The following is a 27,984-nucleotide window of genomic DNA, read 5'->3' on the forward strand; positions in this document are numbered from 1 at the left end:
CAAAATGAGGCAATACTATAAAAATGTTTTGCTAACATATATAGTTTTTTCTTAAAAATTGCAAATATTTAAGTTTTTTTTGTGCATTACTTGATTTTTAATTGCAATTCTTGAAAATTTTATTTTTTTTTCTCAACTTAATTTTCTCTTCGCAATATTTTATTTTTGTTTAAAAAGTCATTGAAAGTGCTTAAATCTGGTGTCCATGACGGAGTGGGAACTGTAGTGGTTTTCTTGGTTTTTCTCTTACTAAATCAAACTCAGTCTGGAGGTTATGAATATCAGAAGAATATACTTTATTGTCGACAACAAAGGAGAACTTTCAGGAGACCCCCAGTAGCATCTCTGTCTGAAAAATCCTGTCTCACTAATGAGCTGGCTTTACTTAAATACCCTTTTACACCCCTAGTTTTCTTTTGTTCTCCATATATTACACAAGATCCCTCCTAGTTTAACCCTTGACCCCAAATTCCACCTCTATCATCTGTTTTTCCCTTATTTCTACATGTCACACAAATTCCACCTAGGTTAACCCCTGACCTCAATTTCCACCTAGGTTAACCCCTGACCCAAACCTGGTAACTATATAACTTATCCAGTTCTTGTGATATGGTAATTCTTCTAATGGTTTGCAAGTCTACAAGCAGATTATATACATACAATTTGAATATATATATTAACTTCACACTTTAAAGAGTATAAAATCCACTTCAGAACCCTGACAGTTGTATTTTGTTGGTGGTTTATAACCTGCCTATTATTGAGATATAGTTTGTTTATTAGTACTTTTAAAGTACATATTCTGCATGATCTTATTTTGCATCTCTAAAACTGACTACTACCTAAATAACTATTAATTAGCATCATCTTAGAAGTCTATTGAGCTAAAAGCCTAAGCTTATTAACAGCGAGAATTGTATCTTAAAATAAAGTGAGGATACTTCTTTCAAAACCCTTAACAAAAAAAATCTCAAATGTTATATTTATTTTGGTCAGTAGTGCTGGAGTTCATTATTAATGATTAATGGACATTTTAAAGTGCATTTTCAAAAATAAATTATGCTTCAGAATGTTTGTGTAACACAAAGGATAACCTTCCAGACACAGAAATGGATGATTTATTAGCTGAAGGGATTCAAAACAGCACTACATAAATAAACCCTCCTTATACATGTCATATTGTTCATGCACAGAGAGACGAGCCTTATCAGCATGTTCCTAAAGCCAATTAGAGCCTTAAATGGTTAATAGGAAATAACACAGAAAACTCCCTTCCTCTCTTTTCTTTAATCAGCCTTGTGGTGTTTGTATCACATTTTTGTCCTAGGGTAACTTACAGAATCGTTGAGCAATCGTTGGACTCCCTTTTGCCTTCAGAACTGCTTTAATGCTTCATGGCATAGATTCAACAAGGTACTGGAAATATTCCTCAGAGATTTTTCCCTATATTTACATGATAGCATCACGCAGTTGCTGCAGATTTGTCGGCTGCACATCCATGAAGCGAATCTCCCGTTCCACCACATCCCAAAGGAGCTCTATTGGATTGAGTTCTGGTGACTGTGGAGGCCAATTGAGTAAAGTGAACTCATTTTCATGTTTATTTGCGCTTTATGACATGGCTTGTCATAATGATGTCATATTAGATATGCGTGAAAGTCCCAGTTGATCAGCAGTTTCTGAAATACTCAGACCAGCTTGTCTGGCACCAGCAACCACCATGCTACGTTCAAAGTCACTTAAATCCCCTTTCTTCTCCATTCTGATGCTCGGTTTAAACTGCAGCAGATCGTCTTGACCATGTCTACATGCCTAAAGGCACTGAGATGCTGCCATGTGATTGGCTGATTAGAAATTCGCGTTAACGAGAAGTTGGACAGGTGTACCTAATAAAGTGGCCTGTGAGTGTAATGTACTTACTGTGTTCATAATGTATTGCAGAACACTTCTGGTCCAGTTGAAGTGGGATATGGAAAGGTTTAAGGGTGGGTTATGGTGTAAGGGATGGTCAACAGTGTAATTACATACAGATGCAAATACATGTTGTTTTGTGCCGGCTCAAGCACGCAACAAAATGAAGGGAACCAAACCAAGTTGAATGAAAAAAATGCAAAAAGATATTTATTTAAAGCGATCAAAACCAAACTAATAAAATAAAGTGCAAAGGGGTATCAAAGTAACCAAATGAAATGTCTAACATAACATGTAACTGTCAAAACAACAACAAATTATATAGGAGCAAAGTTCAAAATAAACAAAAGTAATATAGGCAGTGGGTAAGCCAAAGGAAGTCAAAGGAAAAAAACGATCCTCCAAAGCAGTCTTGCAAACACATCTGGGCAGCTCCTTAAATAAGCTGTAAGATTAGCCGCACCTGCGGCACTATAATGATTCACATACAACGCCAGAAAATGGAAGGAACCAATCACAAACCCATAACACATGTATTTACACAATAAGCACATAGTAACAAGTGATTCATTTCAAGGAAGCACATAGGCAAAAAACTAATATAAAGTGTCACCATTTCTTGACAAACAATGTTTTTTTTTAATCCAACCATAAAGACTTGTGGGATTTTTCTAGACAAAACCACAGCAGTTTGCACAAATTAAACCGTCTTTGTAGAGCAGACATTACAACATGTCTTAACACTGTATAAACAATAGAGTTAAAGAAATAAAACCTCATTTACTCACCCACCTTAAGTCATGCAAATAAGTTTGACCTGCTTTTTTCCCATAAAAGGAGGGGGACAAACTTGTAATTATGTGTCATGGGATTAGAACTATTTAATAAAAGTAGGTTTAAATTGTCGTGTGCAATGCATTATCAAAATCACAAACGAAGTTCATGATATATTACGTTAGCTTTTGTAGAAAGCACTTACAACAATATGTGTCAAAGATGAAATGGAGGTTTTTAAGGATTGATATGACAGTGTAATACAGCTTTACATTCTGTTTTTGGTTTCCTTGTACATTTTAATGTTATTTATTTATTTATTTATTTTTGGAACTGTGCTTTTTTTTTAAAGTTTTTTTTTAACATAGTATAAAAAAACATTTTCTTAGAATGTTTACAATCAGAATGTTATTTATTAATTAAATAAATAATTAATTAATTTATTTATTTGTAGCAATATTGACTTTTTTAATGTCATTCAGAGTGTAGCAATAGTTCACACATTAAAAACATATTTTTAGGCATATATAGAGCAAGAATATTTTGATGTTATATTAAATGACTATATATAAATATTTGCATAGAAATTTAATTCATTGACATTTATGTCTAATCTTCATACTTTGAATCTGCCCTTTAAACTAATAGACTGTAAAAATAATTAACTTAAACAAATTGAGTAAAACTAATGATATATTCATTTTCTTTTCAGCTTATGTCCCTTTATTAGTCCCTTAGGTCTTGCCACAGCAGAATGAACCACCAACCTAATGATATATATATATATATATATATATATAAATGACATTTGGCTTAGTAATATGCGTTGCTGAAAACTTAAATATGGACAACTTTGCTTGTTTTTTTAATATCTAGATTTATTTTTTTCACCCTCAGAACAGATAACTCTGGAAAAAAGAAAGTAAACCCATTGCCTAAAAGCAACAAGTTGACTTTACTTAACAAAGCGAGTAAGCACGTTATAGCTTGGAACTGTTAGGTTGATTTAACTAAATCTTTGTAATTATTCACATAGTTCATTTACTTGCTAATTTTAGGACTTTTTAAAAGTAAAGTCAATTAATCAGTTAAAAAACAAAATGTTTACTCACTTATTTTAAGTAAAGTCAAGTAATAATTGTTCATAGTGTAGGTTTTGACTAATTTTCATCATGGCCACAGCCATGTCACCCTGCAGCCCGTGACCAGTTACTTACTGAAGCTAAGCAGGGCTGAGCCTGGTCAGTACCTGGATGGGAGATCACATGAGAAAACTAGGTTGCCCTGGAAGTGGTGTTAGTGAGGCCAGCAGGGGCGCTCAACCTGCGGTCTGTGTGAGTCCTAACGCCCCAGTATAGTGAGGTGGACACAATACGTCCTGTCAGTGAGCGCTGTCTTTCGGATGAGATGTTAAACCGAGGTCCTGATTCTCTGTTGTCATTAAAAATCCAATGGAACTTCTCATAAAGAGTAGGGGTAACCCCAATGTCCTGACCAAATTCCCTTAATCAGCTCTTATCCATCATGATTGTGCAGTGCTTCGGTTGTATGGCAATACACAGTTCATGTCCTATATAAATACACACATTACATTACGTTTAAAATACAACATTTAGCATGATTACATATTCTTTTATGTAAATGCAGGTCGGATTAACCATGTTTCAAGGATATATACATTTACATTTAGTCATTTAGCAGACGCTTTTATTTTTATTTTTAATTTTTTTTATATATATTATGCTGAATGAAAAAGGAAGACTAATTTGGTTTATGAGCTATGTTTGTTTAGTTTTTTTTTACATTTTATTTCCCCCCAAAAGTTGTTTAAAACAGATACTTTACTTTAATTCAGTATGTCCATGCACATCAAAATAATATTTGTTTTTTCTTTTAAGTACTGTGTGCATTTAAAGGACAGTTCACACAATACAAATCTTTATCAGTTTTTTGATTTTGTTATCAAAATTTGTTGAATATATGTTAGAGATATAAAAGCAACAAGTGTCATCTATTAAATTAACCTGATAGTGTATATTAATATATATAAGAGTTCCTATTAACTATATATATATATATATATATATATATATATATATATATATATATATATATATATATATATATATATACGCTCTGCACTGTATTTCCAACGGTAACAGTGATGATTTAAATGCCAACTGAAGAAACGGTCAAGTGAATGTATATTATATGTATCAACATAACAACTAACAAAGGGATTTTTAATTAAGGGTGAGTAAATGATGACAGATTTTTTGGTTTTGGGTAACTTTGCCTTTAGTTAACAGTGCAGAGGAAAAGAACAAAAACACCATGTTTATACATTGCAGCTATTTAAATCATGTTTATTTTCAGCTGCTGTTGAAAGTGTGGAAATAACCAAAATTAAATATTCCAAGGCATTGTGTGACTGAGAAATAGGCGTAATGTGTTTTTAAATGAGTCACAAGAAGCACAATTAAATTGCTTAAATATTCTGTTTGTTCTTTTCCCAGCAAGACTGAAATAACTATTTTATCATTCAAGAAAAACAAGTCGCATATAAAACTTTTGTCACTTCATTGTTAAAGCAGATGCACTTCCAGGGCTGCCGCAATAACTTTAAACTGAAATTGAGTCATCTTAAAGAGACAGTACACACCAAAAATTAAAATTAAACAATTTACTCATCTAAAACCTGAAGATTTTTTTTGAAGAAAGCTGAAAACCTGTAACCACTGACTTTCCTAATGTTTATTTTTCTACTATGAAAGTCAATGGTTACAGGTTTGCAGTTTTCTTTCAAAATATCTTCAGGTTTTGGATGAATAAATAACAGAATCTTCATTTTTGGGGTGTACTGTCGATTTAAGAAAACTTAATTTAAGTTTAAAGTTATTGCGGTAGCCCTGAAAGTGTGTCAGCTTGAACTACAAAGTTTAATATGCTACTTTATTTCAGAATAAAGAAACTCATTAAGGCGTGAAACTATTTAAAGGAGATTAAATAGTGGGTAAATTTTTCTTTTGGGGTGAACTATCCTTTTAAATTCAACTTTGTCTAAGGCTGTAATAAAATACTGCGGTCACACTTTACAATAAGGTTCATTAGTTAATGTTAATTAATGCATTTACTAACATAAACAAACAATGAACAACACATCTATTACTGTATTTGTTCATGTTAGTTAACGTTAGTTGATGAAAATACAGTCGTTCATTGTTAGGTCATGTTAACTCATGGTGCATTAACTAATGTTAACAAGCACTTGGATGTTAATAATGCATTAGTAAATGTTCAATTATGATTAATAAATGCTGTACAAGTGTTGTTCATGATTAGTTCATGTTAGTAAATGCATTAACTAATGAACCTTATTGTAAAGTGTTACCAATACTGCTCTAAAACTTAGGGGTAGGAAGATGAAATCCGGACATGACAGGAAAGAAATTTATTGCCTTTTTTATTTCTTGAAATATTTTATTTGGTTGTTTTATAGCATGTTAATGAAAAATCAAACATGGATAACATGTAGAAAATTACTTATAAAAGGAAATTGGCAACTATGAACTTTGGCAACTATAGTTGCCGGTGGCCTTAAATGGGTTATAGTTTAAGCTGACACACTTTCAGGGCTCCCTCAACCACTTTAAACTGAAATTAAGTTATCTTAAAAAGACAGTGCCCCCCCCCCCCCCCCCCCCCCAAAAAAAAAGAAAATTAAACAATTTACTTATGTAAAATCTGAAGATATTTCGAATACAGCTGAAAAGCTGTAACCACTGACTTTCATAATGTTTGTTTTTCCTACTATGAAAGTCGATGAATACAGGTTTGCAGTTTTCTTTCAAAATATCTTCAGGTTTTGGATCGAGCAAATAGTTGAATTTTCATTTTGGGGTGTACTGTCTCTTTAAGATATCTCAATTTCAGTTTGCAGCCCTGAAAGTGTGCTGCTTAAACTACAAAGCGACAAAAGTTTAAAGAGACAGTACACTCCAAAAATGAATATTCAATTATTTACTCATCCTCCACTTGAGTTTCTTACTTCTGTTGAACACAAAGAAAGAAATACTGAAGAATGATTGTATTCTTTGTTCCTATTATGGAAGTCAGACCTCACATTCTTCAAATCATCTTCTTTTGTGTTCAATTGAATAAAAAACTCTTAAAAGTTTGGAGTAAACGATGAAGAAATATTCAATTTTGAGTGAACTATCCCATTAGTCCCTTGTTTATCAGGGGTCGCCACAGCAGAATGAACCGCCAGCTATTTTAGCATATGTTTTACACATGCGGATGCCCTTCCAGCCACAACCCAGTACTTGAAAACACCAATAAACTCACATTCACACACATACACTACGGCCAATTTAGTTTATTCAATTCTTCAAAGCGCATGTCTTTGGACTATGGACCGGAGGAAACCCACGCCAACACAGAAATGCCAACTGGCCCAGCCGGGTCTCGAACTAGTGAATTTCTTGCTGTGAAGACCACAGAGCCATCATATCGCATACTATCCCATTAACATAATAAAAAAGACCAATAAATAAATAAAACAGAAAACTATGAAGCTTATTTCTTTTAAATACAGCAAAATATAAAGTGTTAGTAACCAATATTCATCGCTTGTGAATTCTGTCTTACACAACGGCTCTTTTAGGAGTCAAAAGCCTGTTTCGTTGATCTAGAAAAGCAGAAAAAGTGAATCATTGTCTTCATGATGCTCTGTGTGGGAACAGGACTGGTTAGACCAGATGGTAACTTTATCTTGTGTTTGTTTCAGGAGATGATATGGAGTCACTTCTTTACCACTTTCTGGATGACTGGCTCTTCAAATTCAGCGCCGATATCTTCTTCATCCCACGGGTATCATACACACAGTACGCACATTGAGCTCACATCCTCTTTCCATGTTCTCCAACAAGCACACCCTTTTCCTGTTTTTCAGGAGGTGAAGGTGTTACACATTGACAGAATGCGCTACAAGATCCGCTCAATAGGGTGAGTGCAGACTCTGTGTAGTAATACATGGCTCTCATGGGTGCAGAAAATCATAGAAAATGCTGACATTTTATCTTAAAGGACACCTATGATCAAAATCATCATTTGTAAGCTGTTTGGACAGCACTGTGTGCAGGTATAGTGTGTCCACAGTCATACTGGGCTGATATAAACACAACATGTCTCTTTTTTTTAAATTGCCTGATGTTGAAGTAAGATCCAAATCCCCCCCATTTCTCACAGCTGCATCTTAACATGTCTCCGTAGTAACGCGTACAATAATATCAACAAGACAGGACATGCGCAAAGCAACTGGGATTAAAAGATGGGTTTAGCTCTCTGTGATCATCAATCATCATCAAATGTGATCAAGAATGACGTGTACAAGTTTAAAATGTTTTTAAAACAGTGCATGTTTGTAATGAATTACAGCAATTTTACTGTCTTTACTTTAGCACCACCGTCGCTTGTCAGTACAATTATAAAAGAAGACGATTCAATCCCGGTATGTGGAGGTTAAATCAGGTTTATTTTGTACACTAACTTAACGGATGTCCATACAGCAGTGCATATCCTGTCACATTTTCCATGCAAAAACAGTGCAAAGGTAAGCACACACGCTGTGTGTGTGTGTGTGTGTGTGTGTGTGTGTGTGTGTGTGTGTGTGTGTGTGTGTGTGTGTGTGTGTGTGTGTATGTGTGTGTGTGTGTGTGTGTGTGTGTGTGCAGGGGCAGACTGGGACAAAAATTTAGCCCTGGCACTGTATAGCCCCACCCATGGGCACACACATCCACTTCTTATATTGGTGTACAGATGGTGAAATAATATAGGCAGTACCATATCATATGCAATAGATATTTAAACATTTAATGTATGTGACTGGAACAAAAACAACCCGTTAATAACAAATTTATACATACAGTAAAAATGAAATAAAAAACAATCTGTGAATCTTGCCCTTTACAGAAAGTCTGAAATTACTATAGAAATGGGCCACTTGTTCAATAAAATGCCACATTCTAGGGACATTCCTAGCTAACAAATAAACATAACATTTGTCATGACCTGTCAGTCAAAAGCATCTCGCTATAGCTACTTAATTTATATTATAGCCAAATAATTTTTTTTTGCTGTATAAGCTGTTTATTTTGACATTCTTTTAACATCTAGGCTCATTGTTGATTATACAGATTTATATTTTAAATATATTTTAAATGAGCTGTTCATCTTCTGTGATTGTGACCATCTGTTTGTAAAAACAGTGATATTTCAGTTGCATCCACTCTCACACTAAAAAAATAGCATAGTAATTTATAGTAATATATAGTGTTGAAAAAAAAGTATTGTTTATAAAAATGTCATAAAAAGCCTATTTAAATTCTATAGTTACTATGGCATCACAACAATAAGCATAACCCAATACTGAAAAAACAATTCAAAACACTATAATATTTACTATAAATTATCATGGTATTTTTTTCTTGAGGTCATTGATCTGTGATAAAAAAAATTTAAAAAAAATGTCGATCTCTGCCACTGGTGCTGTTTCCAGGTGGCAAAACAGTGAAATTCGGGAAGTGTCCGACTTTTGATGTATTATTATTATTATTATCATTATCATCTTCATTATCATAGTATTCACATCTTGCAAGAGATAAATGCTGCCTGCATGTAAAAACAATACATAAAAAAAAAATTATTAAAAAAACTGACCGACCCACATTTGAAACATGGTCCAGCCCTTCTGGCATTTGCCAGAATTGCCAGATGGCCAATCTGCCCCTGTGTGTGTGTGTGTGTGTGTGTGTGTGTGTGTGTGTGTGAACTTTGTAACAACATTGTGTGGTACTCGTTGCAGAAAGGCTTGAATTAACTTCACAACAGACACAAAGGACTTATCTTAAATCATGAAAAAGGGGTAAAATATGTGCCCTTTAAATGATTTATCTCATTAATCTTTTATCTTAACTAGTGTTTTTAACCCTCCTGTTGTTTTAGGATTCTGTGCACTGTTTGTCCTAAGGGTCATAAATGAGCCGCCTCCACTTAACCTCTAATATAAAGCAGCTACATTTAATTTCAATCCTCAAATCTATTTTGCATGAAGAAACAACCTCATCTTCATCACAAACACTGTGAATATTTGGATATTCCCTCATCTATGTGTAGTATTTCATCAATGTTTAATCAGAGAGCAACACTCGGTTTTTGACTAAAGTGAAAGGTTTATTTTCTAATGGTAAAATACCGGCATAAGCCATTCATTCATTTCTCTTCAACTTAGTCCCTTATTTATCAGGGGCCGTCACAGCGGAATGAACCACCAACTATTCCAGCATATGTTTGATGCAGCTGATGCCCTTCCAGCTGCAACCCAGTACTGGGAAACACCCATACACTTATATTCTCACACACACACACACACACACACACACACACACACACACACTTATACATTACGGCCAATTTTGTTAACCCTTTTCACCTATAGCGCATGTCTTTGGACTGTGGGGGAAATGGGAGCACCCAGAGAACATGCATGGAGTTATAAACATGGAGAGAACATGCAAACTCCACACAGAAATGCCAACTGGACCAGCCAGGCTCTAACCACAGTGACCTTCTTGGTGTAAAAATGATTTTATAGGTGACGTGTTGTACGTAGCGAAAGCACCACACTCGGCACATAGCATGAGGACGACACTATTAAAAGAAGTCACAGCTTTCCTGCTCCCCAAGTGCGCACACACACACACACACACACATTTCTCGAATTATTGGAGAAGTGTGAGTGCTCTGAATCGGCTCGGACAGGGTTCACTTGGCCGGCCCTGGCCCGGTTGGAGGAGGTGTGTCAGAGCGCGGTTCACTTGGGTTTTGCCGCGGTATGCTTGTAGTGTGAGTGCAAAGTGCGCCTGAGCCCGAAACTGAAGACGAGAAGTGACTTTTAGAGACTGTTTTATATGGATTTATTAATCATTCTTACTGTTCAATGAAGGCAAACTGTCATAGAATATTAAATACGCAAACCCCTCACTGCACGACAGCTGCACCTTCAGCAAATCTCCTAATACCTGCAGCACGAGGAGTTTATTTTTTGTTTATGAGCGTCAAAAGTGGAGGATCTGTTCGGCAAAATATTTGACTGCATGTCACTGCATCCTAAATAACTAAAACGACAACTGAAAAAATCTCCTCTGTGCTGAGTAAAATTGTTTACTGAACAGTGATGACGTAAGCGTGCCCAGGCCCAAATGTAATGTAAGTGCGGGCTTTCAGGGGAGACGGGAGGGGGACAAGTGTGCTTCGGCCCGGTTCAAGTCAACTGTACATAGTGTGAATACGCCCTAAGACAAAATACTGTCCTATTAACTTTTAACAGAGTATCTCACCAGATGACTGTAGGGTTTAAGGCATAATGAACACATGGTCACACGGTTCACCCAAAAAATGAAAATTCTTTCATCGTTTACTTGTTGCTATTTCCAAACCTGTTATGAGATTTTTTTGTTCAAAAGAAGATAGTTTGAAGAATGTTGAAAACCTGTAACTGTTGACTTCAATAGTATTTGTTTTTCCGACTATGAAAGTGATTGGTTACAGGTTTTTGGCTATCTTCAATACATCTTCTTTTGTGTTAAACAGATGGAAAAAAACACATACAGGTTTGAAACTGCTGAAGTGAAAGTAAATAGTGAGTAAAGTTTCATTTTGGGGTCAACTTTCCCTTTTGTAATAATAATTTGACTTGATCAAAGGGTGTAATTAAATACTCCAAAAACAGCAGAACGTTTAGCAGAACACCAGCTATTAGGCATTCACAAAACACAACATCACATGATTTCTTTTGAACACTATAACGGATAACATCTAATATATTATGATGAAGTATGTATGTGCATGCAGATATGCAATTCGCCACACTTCTAAAGTGCTAGAAAAGTTGGAAAAGTGCTTGTAAAGGGCTTACAGGGACACTCAAAAATGAAAATTCTGTCATTTCCAGACACATTTGAGATTTATTTGTTCAGTTGACCACAAAAGAAGATATTTTGAAGAATGCTGAAACCCTGTAACCATTGACTTCAATAGTATGTGTTTTTCTGACTATAAAAAGTTTCTGCAGGATTCACGAAGACAAATTTAAGACTTTTAAACAACTTTTTAAGATCATTGTGAATGAAATTACAGACTTATGCAGGATTCATTCATTCATTTTCTTTTCGGCTTGGTCACTTTTTTAATCCGGGGTCGCCACAGCGGAATGAACCGCCAACTTATCCAGCAAGTTTTTACGCAGCGGATGCCCTTCCAGCCGCAACCCATCTCTGGATAACATGCACACACACACACTCATACACTACGGACAATTTAGCCTACCCAATTCACCTGTACCGCATGTCTTTGGACTGTGGGGGAAACCAGAGCACCCGGAGGAAACCCACGTGCAAACCCACATGCAAACTCCAGCTGACCCAGCCAAGGCTTGAACCAGCGACCTTCTTGCTGTGAAGCGACAATATATATTATAAAGCACAATAACTAAACCATATTGGTAAATAGAGTTATTGTACTGAGTTTTGTTAGGAGATGTAGATCCATTGGTGATTGAATACGTGTTGGCCAGATTGGCCACCTTTCCATGAACATAGGAAAATTAAGACCTGTTTACAATTATTTAAGACCTGCAAGACAACATTTTAGTGAATTCAAGACTTTTTAAGGCGTAAAATTGTTTTGGAAATTTATAACATTTTAGGGCCCCATGTACACCCCAAAGTGTAAAAGTCAATAGTTACAGGTTTTCAGCTTTCTTCAAAACATCTTCTTTTGTGTTAAACAGAAGAAAAAAAAAGCACATACAGGTTTGAAAGTGCTTGAAGCAGAGTAGATAGTGAGTAATTTTCATTTTGGAGTCAACTATCCCTTTAAATTCGACTTCATCTACGGGTGTAAGAACCATGTAATAAGATATAGCACTAGAACTCCACTGACAGTCCAAAAACAGAAGTATGTTTAGCAGAACACCAGCTATTTGTGTGTGAAACTAAATGAACAACTGTTTTGTAATCTGCCAGACAGTAAAGTCATGTGATGATTCATTTTGAAGATGATTGAAAAACTGATTGCAGATCTGCATAATCGATTAAATGACAGGTAGCATGAAAGCTGGCTGAGTCATTTTATTCTAGGAAATATTTCTTCGGGTTTTCCCCCCCTGAAATGAATTGAGAAAGTTAATGAGTCTCTGACAGAGTAAGTATAACAGTGGCTTTCATGCTTGTAAAATTGCTCAGCTGCTGTAATACAACCGCATTCACTGTTGTTGAGCTGTAGTGAATGAAAAAGGATGAGTCTTGACAGAATAAGGACAACAGTCGCTTTCATACCTGTAAACTGCTCAGCCGCTGAAATAAATACCACATTCACTGTTGTTGAGCTGTAAACAGATGAGTGGTTCACACAAACAATAGCCGTCTGTTTTCTAATACGCTAGTCTTGAGAGATAATTATACTTTTAAACAATAGACAATAGAAGCAATCACATCTAACAAAGGAGCGTTTATATATTAAAAATTATGGTGAATTTAATTTTATGGAAGACTATTTCTGCCAAAGGATAAACGCTTAAAGATTTTTTAATTGTTTTTTTTAAAGGGATTTTTAAACATATTTCGACACTGTGGGTCAGTGGTTTGTATGTCGCCTCACAGCAGGAAGATTGCTGGTTCGAGTCTCGGCTGGGCCAGTTCTGCATGTTCTCCCAGTGTTTCCCCCACAGTCCTAAGACATGCGCCCTAGATGAATTTGGTAAAGTGTTTGTGCAAATGTGAGAGTGTATGGGTGTTTCCCAGTACTGGGTTGCATCTGGAAGGGCATTCGCTGTGTAAAACATAAGCCGGAATAGTTGGTGGTTCATTTCGCTGTGGCGACCCCTGATAAACAAAGGGATTAAGCTGAAGGAAAATGAACGATTAAATTAAATTCGCCTTTATTTCTATAGCGCTTTTACAATGTAGATTGTGTCAAACCTTGGGATCATCTCGTTGCTGGTCTTGGATCGAATAAGTAGCGCTGCGTAGTCTGAGGGCCTCGGGATGAGTGTCCCCAGGTGGAAAGAGAATAAAGAGAATAATTAGCGTAGCTGCAGTTCATAGTGTATATAAACAAGATGCAGAAACCTGTGTGGAGCACATTCATATATCATACCGCTAAGTTAGGCACTGAGTGTATGCTTTGCTAAAAAGATAGATCTTTAATCTAGTTTTAAATTGGGAGATTGTGTCAGAGCCTTGGATGTTATCAGGAAGGCTATTCCAGAGTTTAGGAGCCATAAATGAGAAGGCTCGACCTCCTTTACTTGACTTTGCTATTCTAGGTACTACCAGGAGCCCTGACCTTTGAGATCTTAAAGAGCGAGTTGGATTGTAGCCAGACAGAAGGTTGGTTAGATAAACGGGAGCTAGATTATTTAAAGTTTTATAGGTAAGAAGCAATATTTTAAATTAAATACAAAACTTAACAGACAGCCAGTGTAAGGAGGATAAAATTGGGGTGATATGATCATAAACACTGAATAAATTCTGAGTTTTTACCCTATTTAATTTTAAAGATATCAACAATTACGTACAGTTTCCATATCACAATTCAGATATTTTTTTGTAAAAAAAAAAAAAAAAAACGCAAGGGAACAAAAACTATTGCAAAATACAAACCTATAATTCCGAATTGTAAGCTATATATAAAGAGTTCAGATCTAAAAACCTCTAAGTGCCATCTGAAAATTTCTTCTAAAATGAGCATTTTGGCAAGCCCCTGTGTGTATTTCCAGTAAATGCACTTTTATGGCAAAAAAATTGGCTCTTTGCATTGCCTTTAAAGTAAAATAACTGAACAAAAATATTGGAGGCTGAGGAAAAATGCTCATTTTAGGGAAAAATTTTAGATGGCCCTTAGAGGTTTTGCATCTGAACTCTTCATATGAGTTTTGTGAAATCAAATCAGGCTTTCTGACTTTTTTCTCACAATTACGATTTGATTTTTTCTTCACATTTTTTCTCTTCAGAATTATGAGTTTGTAAATTGACATTGTAATATCTAATAAAACAATTAAAGCAAAAAAATCTAAATTGTGATATATACAGTGCAGTTTAAAGCAATATTATGGGCAATTTAATTTTATGGAAGACCATTTCTGCCAAAAGAAAAACACTTAAAAGGGACGTTTAAATTGATAATTTTGTTGCTTTTTTTCAATAAATTCTGAACATAATAATCAATAATTATGGACAGTTTGCATATCACAATTCAGATATTTTTTGTTTCTGAGAAAAAAGTCAAAATCGCAAGGGAACAAACATTGCAAGATGCAAACAATTCAGAGTTTTGCTAGATAAATTCTGAATTTCTGACTTTTTCAGAACAGTTGAGATTCTGTTTTAATTTTTCACATTTCTCCCTCAGAATTATGAGGGAGAAATCTAAAATTTAAGATGCTGAGTCACAAAAAGATCTAAATTGTAATAAATACAATAAAAAAATTCTATTTTTAGCCCCCATGTGAAATATTTATTCTTTTTCAAAGGACAAGGATGTTTTTCACAGTATTTCTAATGACATTTTCCACTGAAGAATGTCTTATTTCTTTTAGTTTGGACTAAAACAAGTTTTTCAACATGTAAAAACTGCTGTGCTCAATATTATAGCCCCCTTATGCTCAGTTCAGACTGCACCATTTTCAAAGTAGTCTTGTCACAGATGTTTTCACACTGCATGACTGTCTAGGGTAGCATTCAGTGGCTGTTGTGTTTACACTGGGAGTTGGATCGGCGATGGGGTTTCACGCTGCAAAACTTTACAATAGGAGAATCGCTGACAACTTTGTCTCACAAAGCAAACACACGCGAGAAGTGAAATAAAAACAACGCGAGGTCATGTAGTATATCTTTTTATATTAACTACATAATGTGAAAGAAGCCTTTAGTGGGGTAGAAATGTGCTTATTTTGCTCACCTGGCCTTTGAAGGTAATCAGCAATTTCTCCTCAACCTTTTTTCCTTTTCGACCTGGTTGTGTTGTTGCTCAGATGTCACGTCAAACAGACACTGGCGCTCCTGCCAAATTTGCACTCAATTTTCCTCCATTTCTTGGGTCCAAATAGACTGAGAAGACACTTTGGAGTTCTCCCCCAACCTCCCACTAGCCTGCAGATACCTACTAGTGGATGCTGCTCTCTCATCGGCTGTAGGTGATCGCAGATGTTATTTTCAATCTGGACATATTTCACACGGCATGATTTTGAATCGCTGACAGCTCCAGATATTTAGCATGCCAAATATCTCACGGGTGTCAGTGACTCATTGGGTATTCTCTCAAATGGTGTCATTGATAGTTCACAATGTGTGATTTTTACTCATAGAAACGAGCACCGATTTGCCAGTGATTTCAGGCATTTGTCTGCAATTACTCAAAACCCGTCAATGAGTCAATTGATTCATTGGGGCTCAAACCATGGAGTCTGAACTCTGCATTAAGAAAAATATAATTATTTAACTGCGTTTGTTCTGAATGATTGCTAATTTGCCACAATCTGACTTTAAATTGCAATTCTCAGGATTTAAAAAATGGACTTGAAATCCAGAGGTGTAAAGAGTACCTGAAAACCTTACTTGAGTAAACGTACAGATACCTTACCGAAAAACTACTCTGTTACAAGTTACAAGTCTCCAATTCCAATAAGACTTGAGAAAAAGTATTAAAGTATCCAATTTTAAAAGAACTTAAGTACTTTAATCATACTTAATGTAGGCTCTAAGATCACCAAAAAAGGTTTTATTTTGTAATATAGACCTTTTTCTTGGAACGCAAAATGACCCATTATGCTTTGCGTGTATGCGCAAGGAGAATGCGAAGAACTTCCGGTCGGCAGCTGATGCGTGTAAACAGTCACATTTGGACAGCTTTGAAACGATAGTTTTAATCTATTTTACCTGCTTTTATCATCTTTGAACTATTACTGTTGTCCATCAGCACCATCTCCTGGACTGATCATTTAAAGAAATGCGATCTAATAGGATGGAAAACAGCTGCTGTGAGGCGTTTTCCCCTCGTTTTCAGACGGCATCTTCTGCCGTTTAAATGAAGCCTTGTCATCGCTAAAGTCAACATTTTCTCTTTATTTCAAATATATAACCAGCCCAAACAAATGTAGTTCACCAAAATGTTGGACACACACACGAAAATATAGGCTAGTGTCATTTCAAAATGACAGAAAAACACAAACCGTGGTAAAAACAACACATGAAATAAAACACAAACGGCTCGCGATTAGAATGAACAGCAAATCAGCCAGCAGAGTATCAATAACAGACTTTTATTGGTCATTTTTGTAAATTGCACAACTTTCATACCTGTTAAGTTTCATGCCAGTACTCTGGTTTTCTCTCTCTCTCTCTCTCTCTCTCTCTCTGCGCTGTGCTAACAGCTGACAGGCCGGGAACGCACACACACACTATTTCTGACGGCAAGCACGTGAACTACAGTAGGAGAACGTTTTTCTCGTATTTCTGACGTGCTTGAACCACATGTGACCGATTATAACGGCTTTAAAAGATACATTTCTAAGTTGTGTGTCACAAAAACGCTCTGTTATCCATTAAAAACGTTATTGAAACCCATTTTCGGAGCGCAAATTACCAGTTGTACACGCTGTAAACGGAAGTTTTTCGCATTCTACCGGAAGACGCTGGTCGCTATGGCGCCCTCCATGCAGCAGCCATGAAAAAAGTCTATAGAATTTAATTTAACACATCAATGTTTCAAAATGGCAGAACAAAATATATTTTAATAAAATAGAACAAAAGGCCTGAGTCAATCTCAAAAGTTTGAAAAAGGCACAAACATATTTTTCAACTTCGTAAACTACATATAATGAAAAATACATCACAAACTCACAGCTAAATGCACCTGATGCAAAATGTACAATTTCAGTGATACATTTATTCACGTTGCACAAAAATAATTAAGCAAAAACATAGTCATGTCATGTTGCAGAAGTTTTGCCATATCATTAACTGTAATAACTTTTGGTAACATTATGCTTACAATACCATTTTGAAGTCAGACAGAATTTGACAAAATTCACATTAAATGAACATTAAATAGACTCTTAGCTCAATGGGCTTTCCCAAATTTGACAATAAATTCTTAAAAGTACTTATTTTTGTGGTTTGTGGCGAACAAAGTAGCACCACATCCTGTAAGAGCCATTCTGTATATCGGCATATGATATCCTCGTCCCCCCAACAAATTAGCCATGGTAGATAAAGAGGCCGACTTGTCACGCACTATCACAATGTAATGAGTAACGGTAAGTGTCCGTTCAATTGTAGTAGAGTAAAGAGTACATATATTTAATCAAAAAAGTAGTCAAGTAGAGAGTAAGAGTTGCTTGTATTTTTAATACTCAGTATAAGTACAAAGTAGCCAAAAAAAAAACATATATATATATATATATATATATATATATATATATATATATATATATATTTAAAATAAATTCTTTATTCTGTGACAAAAACAAGCTTTATTTTTTACATCAAGCAAAAATAAATGACACAAATATTGTCAAACTGCTTTTTTAAATAAATTTTATTGTATTTTATTTTCATTTATTTAAAAACAACACACACACAGGCTGTATTGCATTAGTTAGAGCCATATCCGACTTTCTCTTCCTTTTTATGAACAAACACATGTATTAAACATGGAGTCTGAGTCACTGTTCTCTCAGTATGTTTCAAAAATTTTCTAGAAGCTTTCAGAAGGTCAGACGCTCCTTTAATAAAGCTCTACTGTTCAGTTTCCTTTAAACGATGTCCTGCATTCCTGTAAAAGGGTCTGGCTGTAGTGTGTAAACTGGAAGAGGCACCTTCAGGGTCTGTTTACTGAAAATCCAAGTTTTGAATTGGATTCAGGAAAGGAAATGTTAAAGGGATAGTTCACCCAAAAATGCACTCATTTCCTTACCCTCAGCTTGTTCCAAACCAATACAAATTGTTTTATTATAATTTAATAATGTGCACGTTTTGTAAAGCTGCTTCGGAATGACAATTATTTTGAAAAGATCTATACAAATACACTTTAATTTATTTTAATATACAATTTAATTAATAATAATAATAATTTTATTGTATTTATTTTTTATTTTATTCGTAAGTGGCACCTTTCTAGACACCCAAGGTTGCCTTACAACAAGCATCAACAGCCATAACAGAACCAATTAAAAACAATTAATAAAACATTACCAAACAAGCATTTTAAACACACAAGTGAATAGAGTACAAACACACCGTGAATATAAAATAACATGATAAAAATTAGTCAAAAGAAAGCCTGCTTAAAAAGACGGGTCTTTAGACGAGATTTAAAAGTGTGAAGACTATCACTGCTCTTTAGATCCAGGGGAAGAGAGTTCCATAGCCGAGGAGCTAAAAGATCTGACTCCCATTGTGCTTAATCGAGTGTGAGGTGGCACCAGGGAGAAAGAGTTGGCTGATCTAAGAGAACCAGAAGGGGTATAAATATGGAGAAGTTTAGTGAGATATTGAGGAGTAAGATTATGAAGTGTCTTGAAAGTTATAAGCAATATTTTAAAATCAATATGAAACTTTACCGGAAGCCAGTGAAGCTGATAGTGAAGTCTTGTGAGGTGCTCATGAGATGAGATGACACGAGCTGCATGATTCTGAACCAGTTGGAGTTTATGGAGAAGTTTAGAAGGAAGCCCAGAGAGAAGTGCATTACAGTAGTCAAGACGTGAAGTAACTAATGCATGGATGAGATTTGCTGTGTTATTGGTTGTGAAAGAAGGGCGAAGACAAGTGATATTAGTTGAAATAGGCAGTTCGTGTAATATTAATAATGTGTTTTAAATCATTTCTAATAACTGGTAATGGTCCTGATTCTCAGAGGTTTTGGAATATCATCAAAACCAATTCATCATTTACATTTCTCTTTATGCATATTGACTTGCATTTTATGTTTGTGGCTCTGTGAATATTGTACATGTTTGCTGTATTGTGTTTTATTCTTGACTGTTTTTATTTTTGTATTTTTTAATGTAAAGCCTTACCATGGACGAGGGCTGCAAATTAGCTTTATGCTATATGCCCTATGTACGCAACATTGGTTATCTTTGTATAACAATGTCAAGTGTATTGTCCCTTTAAAATAAACAAGCAAAATAAAAAAATAAAAAATATATTATTTTGACTGCTTCAAATATCTTGGAACATGGTTGTAGATGATAAACTGTCATTTGAAACCCACATAAATTATTTGCTTAAAGGTTCAGGACACCCTGGAGAACTTTTTTATATATTAACAGATGTGTGTGTGTTGAGCATCAGTTAAGACAATGTTAGCACTTTAATTGTGGGGAAAACTGGATAATTTTGAGCTTTTGTCAGCTAATTTCAGCTTCCGGGTTTAAAATGATTTTTGGGGCGGGATCAAAATCGGCGACGTAGCACAGTACTGCAAGTGCAATGATGACGCGTCGGTTTCTTATTATTATTCATAGCGGAGTTTTCTTATCCTATGAGAAGAGCCGGCTGCTTAATTATTTATGAGACCTGCCAGACCTGCCAGAGTCAAGCCTGAGCTGAGAGACACGGCACAGTATTTAGCCGTTCATGAAGGCTCATATGCTTTTGTTTCCATGATCCACGGGGTTTGTTGCATGTTTTCTCCAGCGATCTTGTCAGGGCCAATAATACAGCAAAGCTGTGTGTGTGCTGCTAGCATTTTTATCGGGAGAGCAGCACGAGAATTAGAGAATGGCGGACGCTGTCTTTTATCAGGAGTTCGTTCACATTCAGACACATCACTGTGCTGCTGTGTTTGCCTAAATCCTCCAGATTACCAGCAGGGCTAATGGTTAAAATAGACAGCTCAGGAGACCTGCTGCACTGAGTCTGCTGGATACGGGGATTGAGGGAGAAGTCCTCATTTATAGTGTTTACATGAACTCACTTATCTTTATAATGATATAAATTGTGGTTGTCTGTATATGAAATTACGAATAACAAATATAGCAGGACATTAAATCACTGTTCATTTCTTTGCATTTGAACTTTGTAAACTATAAACTCATGCGTCTCTTCACAGTTTGTCTCATTTTGTGAGCTAGCTTCGTTCGCTCACGTTCTCCCCTGCTGGCCACGCCCACTCCTGCCCGATGCTCGCGGAGCTCCACGCCCATTAATCATGCATCTTTTGAAAAAATTCTGAAGTAGACTTTAACCGAAAGTGGGGGGTGTCATGGCCCTTTAAAAAGGTTAAAGGTTCTTTACAGAAACAAATCTTCCTTTATGCACTCTTCAAAGCACCATTTGTTCAACTTTCCAATTCTGGATGATGGGGATTTAATTTACAGATCAGCTTCAAAAACTCTCCTTCACAAACTGGATGTTATTTACCATGCAGCAATTGGTTTTTATTACTGGTGCGCCATTTAATAATTGCCACTCTCATCTTTACTCTTTATTGAATTGGCCTTCCCTTCAATCATGTCGGCAAATTCTTTGGTTTCTGTTCGTTTACAAAACTCTTATTGGGTAAACTCCACTATTTACAGTCACTTCTTAACATTCAGGAAACATGTCGAAATCTGCACTCTATTAGTTTTATTAACCTTTGCATACACTCTCAGAAATAAAGGTACAGGAGCTGTCTTCTTTTTAAAAGACACATATTGGTACCCAAAGAGTCAACAGTGGTACATAAAAGGTGCATAGTAGTACCCAAATGTACCTATAAATTACATTTTAAAGTACCATTATGGTACAAATATGCACTGTTTGAAAAGTTACTGCCCCAATGAGCTTCTGTACCTTTATTTCTGAGAGTGTACCCAAAGTTCATTTGGTCGTTACTCCTTTCAGCTTTCTGCTGCTGATGCTTGGAATAACCTGCAACATACTTTAGAGCTCAACACTTTTATTTCATTATCATCATTTAAAAATTCAATCCAGTCAATAGTACAAGAGAACTGTGCTTGTTTTTAGTTTTTTCTTGGTTTTATATATCAATATCAATATCAATTTTATATTATCAATATTTATGAAATTTTTATTGTATTGTGTCCCTGCTGCTTTGTACTGGATCTGCTTTTTATGTTGCCTCTTGGCCAGGTCGTCATTGTTCTGTAGACAATTCAAACAAATATTGCCTAAGGGGACAAATAATATCTACCCTAAATGGTTTTAAAAACATTAAAAACTGACTTTATTCCAGTCGAAATAAAACAAAGTTTTCTCCAGAAGAATAAATATTATCAGAAATACTGTGAAAAATTCCTTGCTCTGTTAAACATCATTTGGGAAACATTTAAAAAAAAAGAAAGCAAAATTCACAGGAGGGAGAATAATTCTGACTTCAACTCTAGGTGATTCTAAAGTGTCCGAAGCAAGTAATTCAAGTCTTACTTTCTACACAAACCTAGTATATACTATATCCAGTATATGGTTGAATGTTCAGTTTTGCCCCTCAAATACTGTAGTAGTTGTATCTGAAGCCTGGAAGAGCTTGGTTTTATGTCTGCTCTCTGTGCTGCAAGGACAAATCAATTATGCATGCTTGCACTTCCAAAGGATGTTGATTCCCGATGGACTTTTTTTTTCATTTTCCACATTTTTCAGCAGCTAAGGTCATCATATTAAGTCATATACATGTCGAAAGTAAGATAAAGTGATGAAGAGAGCCGTGAATGGGAGCTTGACAAATATCTGAAAAATGTTTGTCTGTGGTCCTTTAAGATAATCAAATATCCCTTTTTACGTAGTAGACTCTTTATTAAAGTATTGTCTTATATTAAAATCAGAGTATTAGTGTCCATGTAAACATACTTAGATAATGTGCCAGATGATGTCACAAGCTTTTAAAGACAGTCCATTCCTCATCTTTAAGGAGATTCGATGAGCCCTCACATTTCATAAATTTGACGCGTTTCTCTCCTGCACGCAACTTTTGTAGCATCTGCTGCATGTTGGTGTGTCAGAATCCTTACTTGTAACATATAGCCATACCGTAGAATGCTTAGTTTAGGCAAATTAGATGAATACGATCATGCGTGTTGATGCAGTGAATCGCTCACCGCATGCGCCATACTGCGCGCCTTGCTTACTATAAGCTACAATAACAAACGCCTGACATCGCTGACATCCGTATCCCTCAAAGTTGTTTGGAATTAAACATTTAGAGATGTTGTGACACAACGCTTTCTCACAAGTGTCTTTAATGCACCCCTTTATGCTTCTTAAGCGTGTCACACATCGAATGCGCCGCTCAGAGCCGCGGCACGGAGCGCACATGACAGTTGATAGTATCACACACCAGACGTGCACATTCGCATGTTATTTAAAATGAAACTATTCAGATGGCGCTCTGTGGCATGGCAGAAATATGAACAGTCCATAGTAGTGACTGGACGGCGCGGACAGCTGCTGATTTGCGAATTCTAAAATGCATCGTGCTGCGCGTCGCCGAGCGGCGCTTCCGGTGCACGAACTGCTTTACGTTCTTGTTATAGCACCCAAATTAGGATTAGGATTAAATTTAGCACCGAAATTCATATGCTAATTTGATCCGGTGCATACAGGTTCCAAAGGTACCGTGGCACAGAGTTTCAGTACCCAACCCTACTTGTAAGCAATGTGCTCAATAACTGTACTTTCATACTTAGTAAATGATTTATTTTTCATTACTAAATTAAGTATCACATTATTTACAAACCAGTTGTATTTAGGAGTAGTTTAGGGTTTTTAGGCTAATTCAGAATGAGTTAGTAAATGATTAATAAACTATTGAAATCAACATTGATTATTATTCAGGCATATACTAATAGTTAACTAATATGTTAATAAACGCTTTATTAACTCAACTTCAACTTTAAAAATGTAAGTGTTAAAATAGGAGTCTCCTGGAAAAAAGGTTGGGAACCACTGCCCTAGTGGACACACTATACATATTTCATCATAGGTGCCATTCAAATGTGTGAAAAAAAGTATACAAACCCATTTTTTAACATAATAAACTATAATAAATTAAATATATACACAGCAGTCTACCCAGTGTCCTCACGATATGTGGTCTGTAAATACTTGTTGTTTTTGAAATTTAAGCTTTAAGACACCCTGAAGCTGACTGCCATTGAAATGTGTCATGACTTTGTTGTGTCCATTGTGTAACTGCGGTCTTTGTGTTCTTATAGTTGGGGTGAAGAATTCAGCATCAATAAGCACCCACAGGTTTGTTGTCCAGATGTGTGCGACTGCCAACACTAGAGTAGTGTCTGAAATGAAGAAACATCTGTGGTTAATTTGCTTTACGGGCTGTGAATCGCATCGAGTTAAACAGTAGCTATCCACTGGGATTATGGTCAAATGCTTTACCATGGGATTACTCACCCATCTTCTGTTCAGGATACAAATGTGTTTTGTAGATTGCAGAAGCGATTAAATGACCACAGACTACAATAAATGCCCTAGATGGAGTTGTTATGCATTTATAAAATATTATCTTGTAGAACTGTGTCTGGTCCATTTAAAAATACATTTCTACTATCGGTACACATACAGTGGAACTCTCCTGTTTGTTTTTACATAATTTTCTGTTTAACAGAGAAGATTATTTCAACACATTTCTACACATTATAGTTTTAATAACTTATTTCTAATAACTGATTTATTTTATGTTTGCCATGATGACAGTAAATAATATTTTACTAGATGTTTTTCAAAGATACTAGTATTCAGCTTAAAGTGACATTTAAAGGCTTAACTAGGTTAATTAGGCAAGTTAAGGTAATTAGGCAAGTAATTGTATAACAATGGTCTGTTCTGTTAACTATCTGAAAACAAATATTGCTTAAGGAGCTAATAATAGTACCTTTAAATAGATTTTTTTTTAAATTAATAACTTATTTTATTTTATCCGAAATAAAACAAATAAGACTTTTTCCAGAGGAAAAAATATTATTGTAAATACTGTGAAAATTTTCTGACTCACAGGAGGGTGAATAATGTTTACTTCAACTGTATTTCAAAATATCTAATTATTATTCTTTTGGATTTGCTGAAATTGTTCTCCTTTGTTTGTTTTTTTTTCTTTGTTTTGTACTTTTTTTCTTTACTGCTGCTTTCATGTACATAAGGTTACGGTCAAATACACTCAAGGGCCACTTTATTAGGTACAACTGCTCATTAACGCAAATTTCCAATCAGCCAATCACATGGCAGCAAGTCAATGCATTTAGGCGTGTGGACATGGTCCAGACGATCTGCTGCAGTTCGCACAGAGCAACAGAATGGGGAAGAAAGGTTATATAAGTGACTTTGAACGTGGCATGGTTGTTGGTGCCAGATGGGCTGGACTGAGTATTTCAGAAACTGCTGATCTACTGGGATTTTCAAGCACAACCATCTCAGGGTTTACAGAGAAGAAAAAGATAAAATATCCAGTGAGCGGCAGTTCTGTGGGCACAAATGCTTTGTTGATGCTAGAAGTCAGAGGAGAATGGCCAGACTGGCAACATGTCCAACCTTAAGGCAGATGGGCTACAGCAGCAGAAGACCACACCAGGTGCCACTCCTGTCAGCTAAGAACAGGAAACTGAGGCTACAATTCACACAGACTCACCAAAATTGGACAGTAGAAGATTGGAAAAATGTTATCTGGTCTGATGAGTCTCGATTGCCACATTCAGATGGTCGGGTCAGAATTTGGCACCAACAACATGAAAGCATGGAGACATTCTGCCTTGTATCAAGGGTTCAGGCTGGGGGTGGTGTAATGGTGTTGTAGATATTTTCTTGGGACACTTTGGGCCTATTAGTACCAATTGAGTACCGTGTCAACACCACAGCCTACCTGAGTATTGTTGCTGACCATGTCCATCACTTTATGACCACAGTGAATCCATCTTCTGAAGGCTACTTCCGGCAGGATAACGCACCATGTCAAAGCGCCAATCATCTCAGACTGGTTTCTTGAACATGACAATGAGTTCACTGTACTCAAATGGCCTCCACAGTCACCAGATCTAAATCCAATAGAGCACCTTTGGGATTTGGTGGAACTAGTAATTCAAATAATGGATATGCAGCCGACAAATCTGCAGCAACTGCATGATGCTATCACGTCAAATTGGACCAAAATCACAGGAATATTTCCAGTACCTAATTAAATCTATGCCATAACGGATTAAAACAGTTCTGAAGACAAAAGTGGGTCCAACCCGGTACTAGTAAGGTGTACCTAATAAAGTGGCCAGTGAGTGTATATTGCAAAATAAAAACATATATCGCAATGTTAAATTTTTCCACTACCGTGCAGCCCTAGCACCTTTTAAAGTCCTGTACTGTTATTTTGTGTGGAAAGCTTTCATTCTTAGAAATGTCTTTCCCGTAAGCACAGCCTTTAAAGTCATCTGCAAACCATGTGCTGCTAGATAAATATCTTCAATATCTTTATTCTGAAATTAAAACATCTGACGCACATTTTTATAGATCTTCAGCCAAAGTACAGAGATTTAGGAAGTGTATGCAAACAAGAACTGCATTTATTCTTTTGAGCAGATCGTTCGTGTCAGAAATGATGCAAATCAGCGGTGAATAATAGACTAAAGCTGTTTATTAAAGCTGCACCGTTTTTAGTCAGGCACATTTTTTCCTATAAACATCTAAATCTCCTGTGCCTAAATCTCCAGTTTAATATACACAGACGGCAGACTGCAGAGATTTAAAAGCTTTTATTGCTTTGCTTTTCAGGGTACAGAAGTCAAAGCCATCACCTATTCTGCAATGCAGATTCATGAGACAGAACAGCCAGAGATCTTCGTCATCATCGACATCTGAACAAACATTAATTAAAAAATAAATGAAATACCTCGTAAACTAACATGACAAGTTTCTACCTTCTAGAAATGCACATTTTTTGGAAACTCCTGTTGTACTGCGTGGCTAAAATACTATGAATTTGACAGATTTTCAACATTAATATTCGAATGCTTTTATTTTCTGATTCAGAAACTCATCTATACAAAAACACATCATACAGAATAATGATTGATTTAGATCAGCTTTGGTCTTGATTTTGCTATTTAAATAAAGATTTATAAATGTTTGTATTGATTAAAAATGCTTTAAACATGACAGAAATAAAATATAAAAGCAGTTAAAAGTTTATTGAAATGCTTTCATTTTCTGATCTAGAGTCTTATCTATACAAAAAGAAATACTGCTGATGCAGGATAATGTTTGCTTGTTATGCGATTGGTCTTGATTTTGCAATTTCGATTATCATTTTTTAAATAATTTGTGTTGATTAAAGTTTTTAATTTTTAAAATTCAACTCTGAAACTGGACTGACACTGTTTCAGTTTACTAGAACTTCTATGTTAAGCTGCTTTGACAATCTACATTGTAAAAATACTATAGAAATAAAGATGAATTGAATATTAGTTATTGGCTGTTTCTCAATATGTGTTCTTCAGCGGTCTTGCGTCCTCGTGTTCTCGTGAAAAGTCATCATCAGCTGCCTAAGTTCAGTTCCAATACTCAAGACCGCAAGTACGGAGGACGCGTGAAACTTCCCGGATGTGTTCTTGATATCGAGGACGCACTGATGCAGACTTGAGCACCGAACTCCCTCTGGAAGTCCCAGAAGTCATTGCGACTGGAGGTGGGAAGCGCTGCATTTTATTTAGATTTATTATTTAAGTTCAGAGATATCACTTATTTACCTCAGGAGTTTCCCTAAATGAAACGGTGAAATTAAACATTAACATGGACATCTTAATAAAGGAATAAACACATTAAGGGTGTTTGTTTGCTGAAATTCATATTAAATTTTGTTTTATTTATATTGTGCAGAGTATATTTATAATGCTTTTATGCACAGTTTATATTTTGAAGAGGGGAAAAACAATAAATCGTGGTTTGAGTGCTGTAATGTTTAAATAATTTTCATTTAAAACACGTGAAGGTCACGTGACCATCAGGAAGAACGCAGCATCTCATTTCTGAAAGGACGCATTCTCTGCCCTCGCGGTCTCCTGAGTTCGTTCTTCCGAGGACACCTGGCAAGACCGCTCTCCACAAGAACGCAAGTCCGTTCTCTGCGTTCTTGGAATTGAGAAACAGCCTTTGATTTTTTGATACACTCAAAATTGACTTGAATGAACTGTCAACTATTCCAATACGTTTTACGCAGTGGATGCCCTTCCAGCCG

The 27,984-nt window shown here is 35.8% G+C and overlaps 1 protein-coding gene and 1 long non-coding RNA gene across 5 annotated transcripts in view; one reads left to right on the plus strand and one right to left on the minus strand.

Moving 5' to 3' along the window:
* tslig1 (tRNA splicing ligase complex subunit 1) overlaps positions 1–27,214 on the plus strand; it is a 31,869-nt gene extending 4,655 nt beyond the window's left edge. For 2 of the 4 annotated variants that reach the window (XM_087277910.1, NM_001017687.1), the window contains 4 exon segments: positions 7,475–7,557; positions 7,640–7,692; positions 23,966–24,002; positions 26,523–27,214. In XM_087277910.1, coding sequence (XP_087134036.1) covers positions 7,475–7,557; positions 7,640–7,692; positions 23,966–24,002; positions 26,523–26,609 — 260 coding nt within the window. In that variant the 3' untranslated portion in view covers positions 26,610–27,214. 4 annotated transcript variants of the gene reach the window in all.
* On the minus strand, positions 14,363–17,703 carry LOC147841191 (uncharacterized). The gene is made up of 2 exons (XR_015506378.1): positions 14,781–17,703; positions 14,363–14,553 (listed from the first exon to the last, which is right to left on the minus strand). It is a non-coding gene; the product is annotated as an uncharacterized LOC147841191 (long non-coding RNA).
* Positions 27,215–27,984: the final 770 nt, after the last annotated feature.

This window comes from Danio rerio, chromosome 13 (genome assembly GCF_052040795.2).
Source record: "Danio rerio strain M-AB ecotype USA chromosome 13, GRCz13ab, whole genome shotgun sequence".
NCBI lineage: Eukaryota > Metazoa > Chordata > Actinopteri > Cypriniformes > Danionidae > Danio > Danio rerio.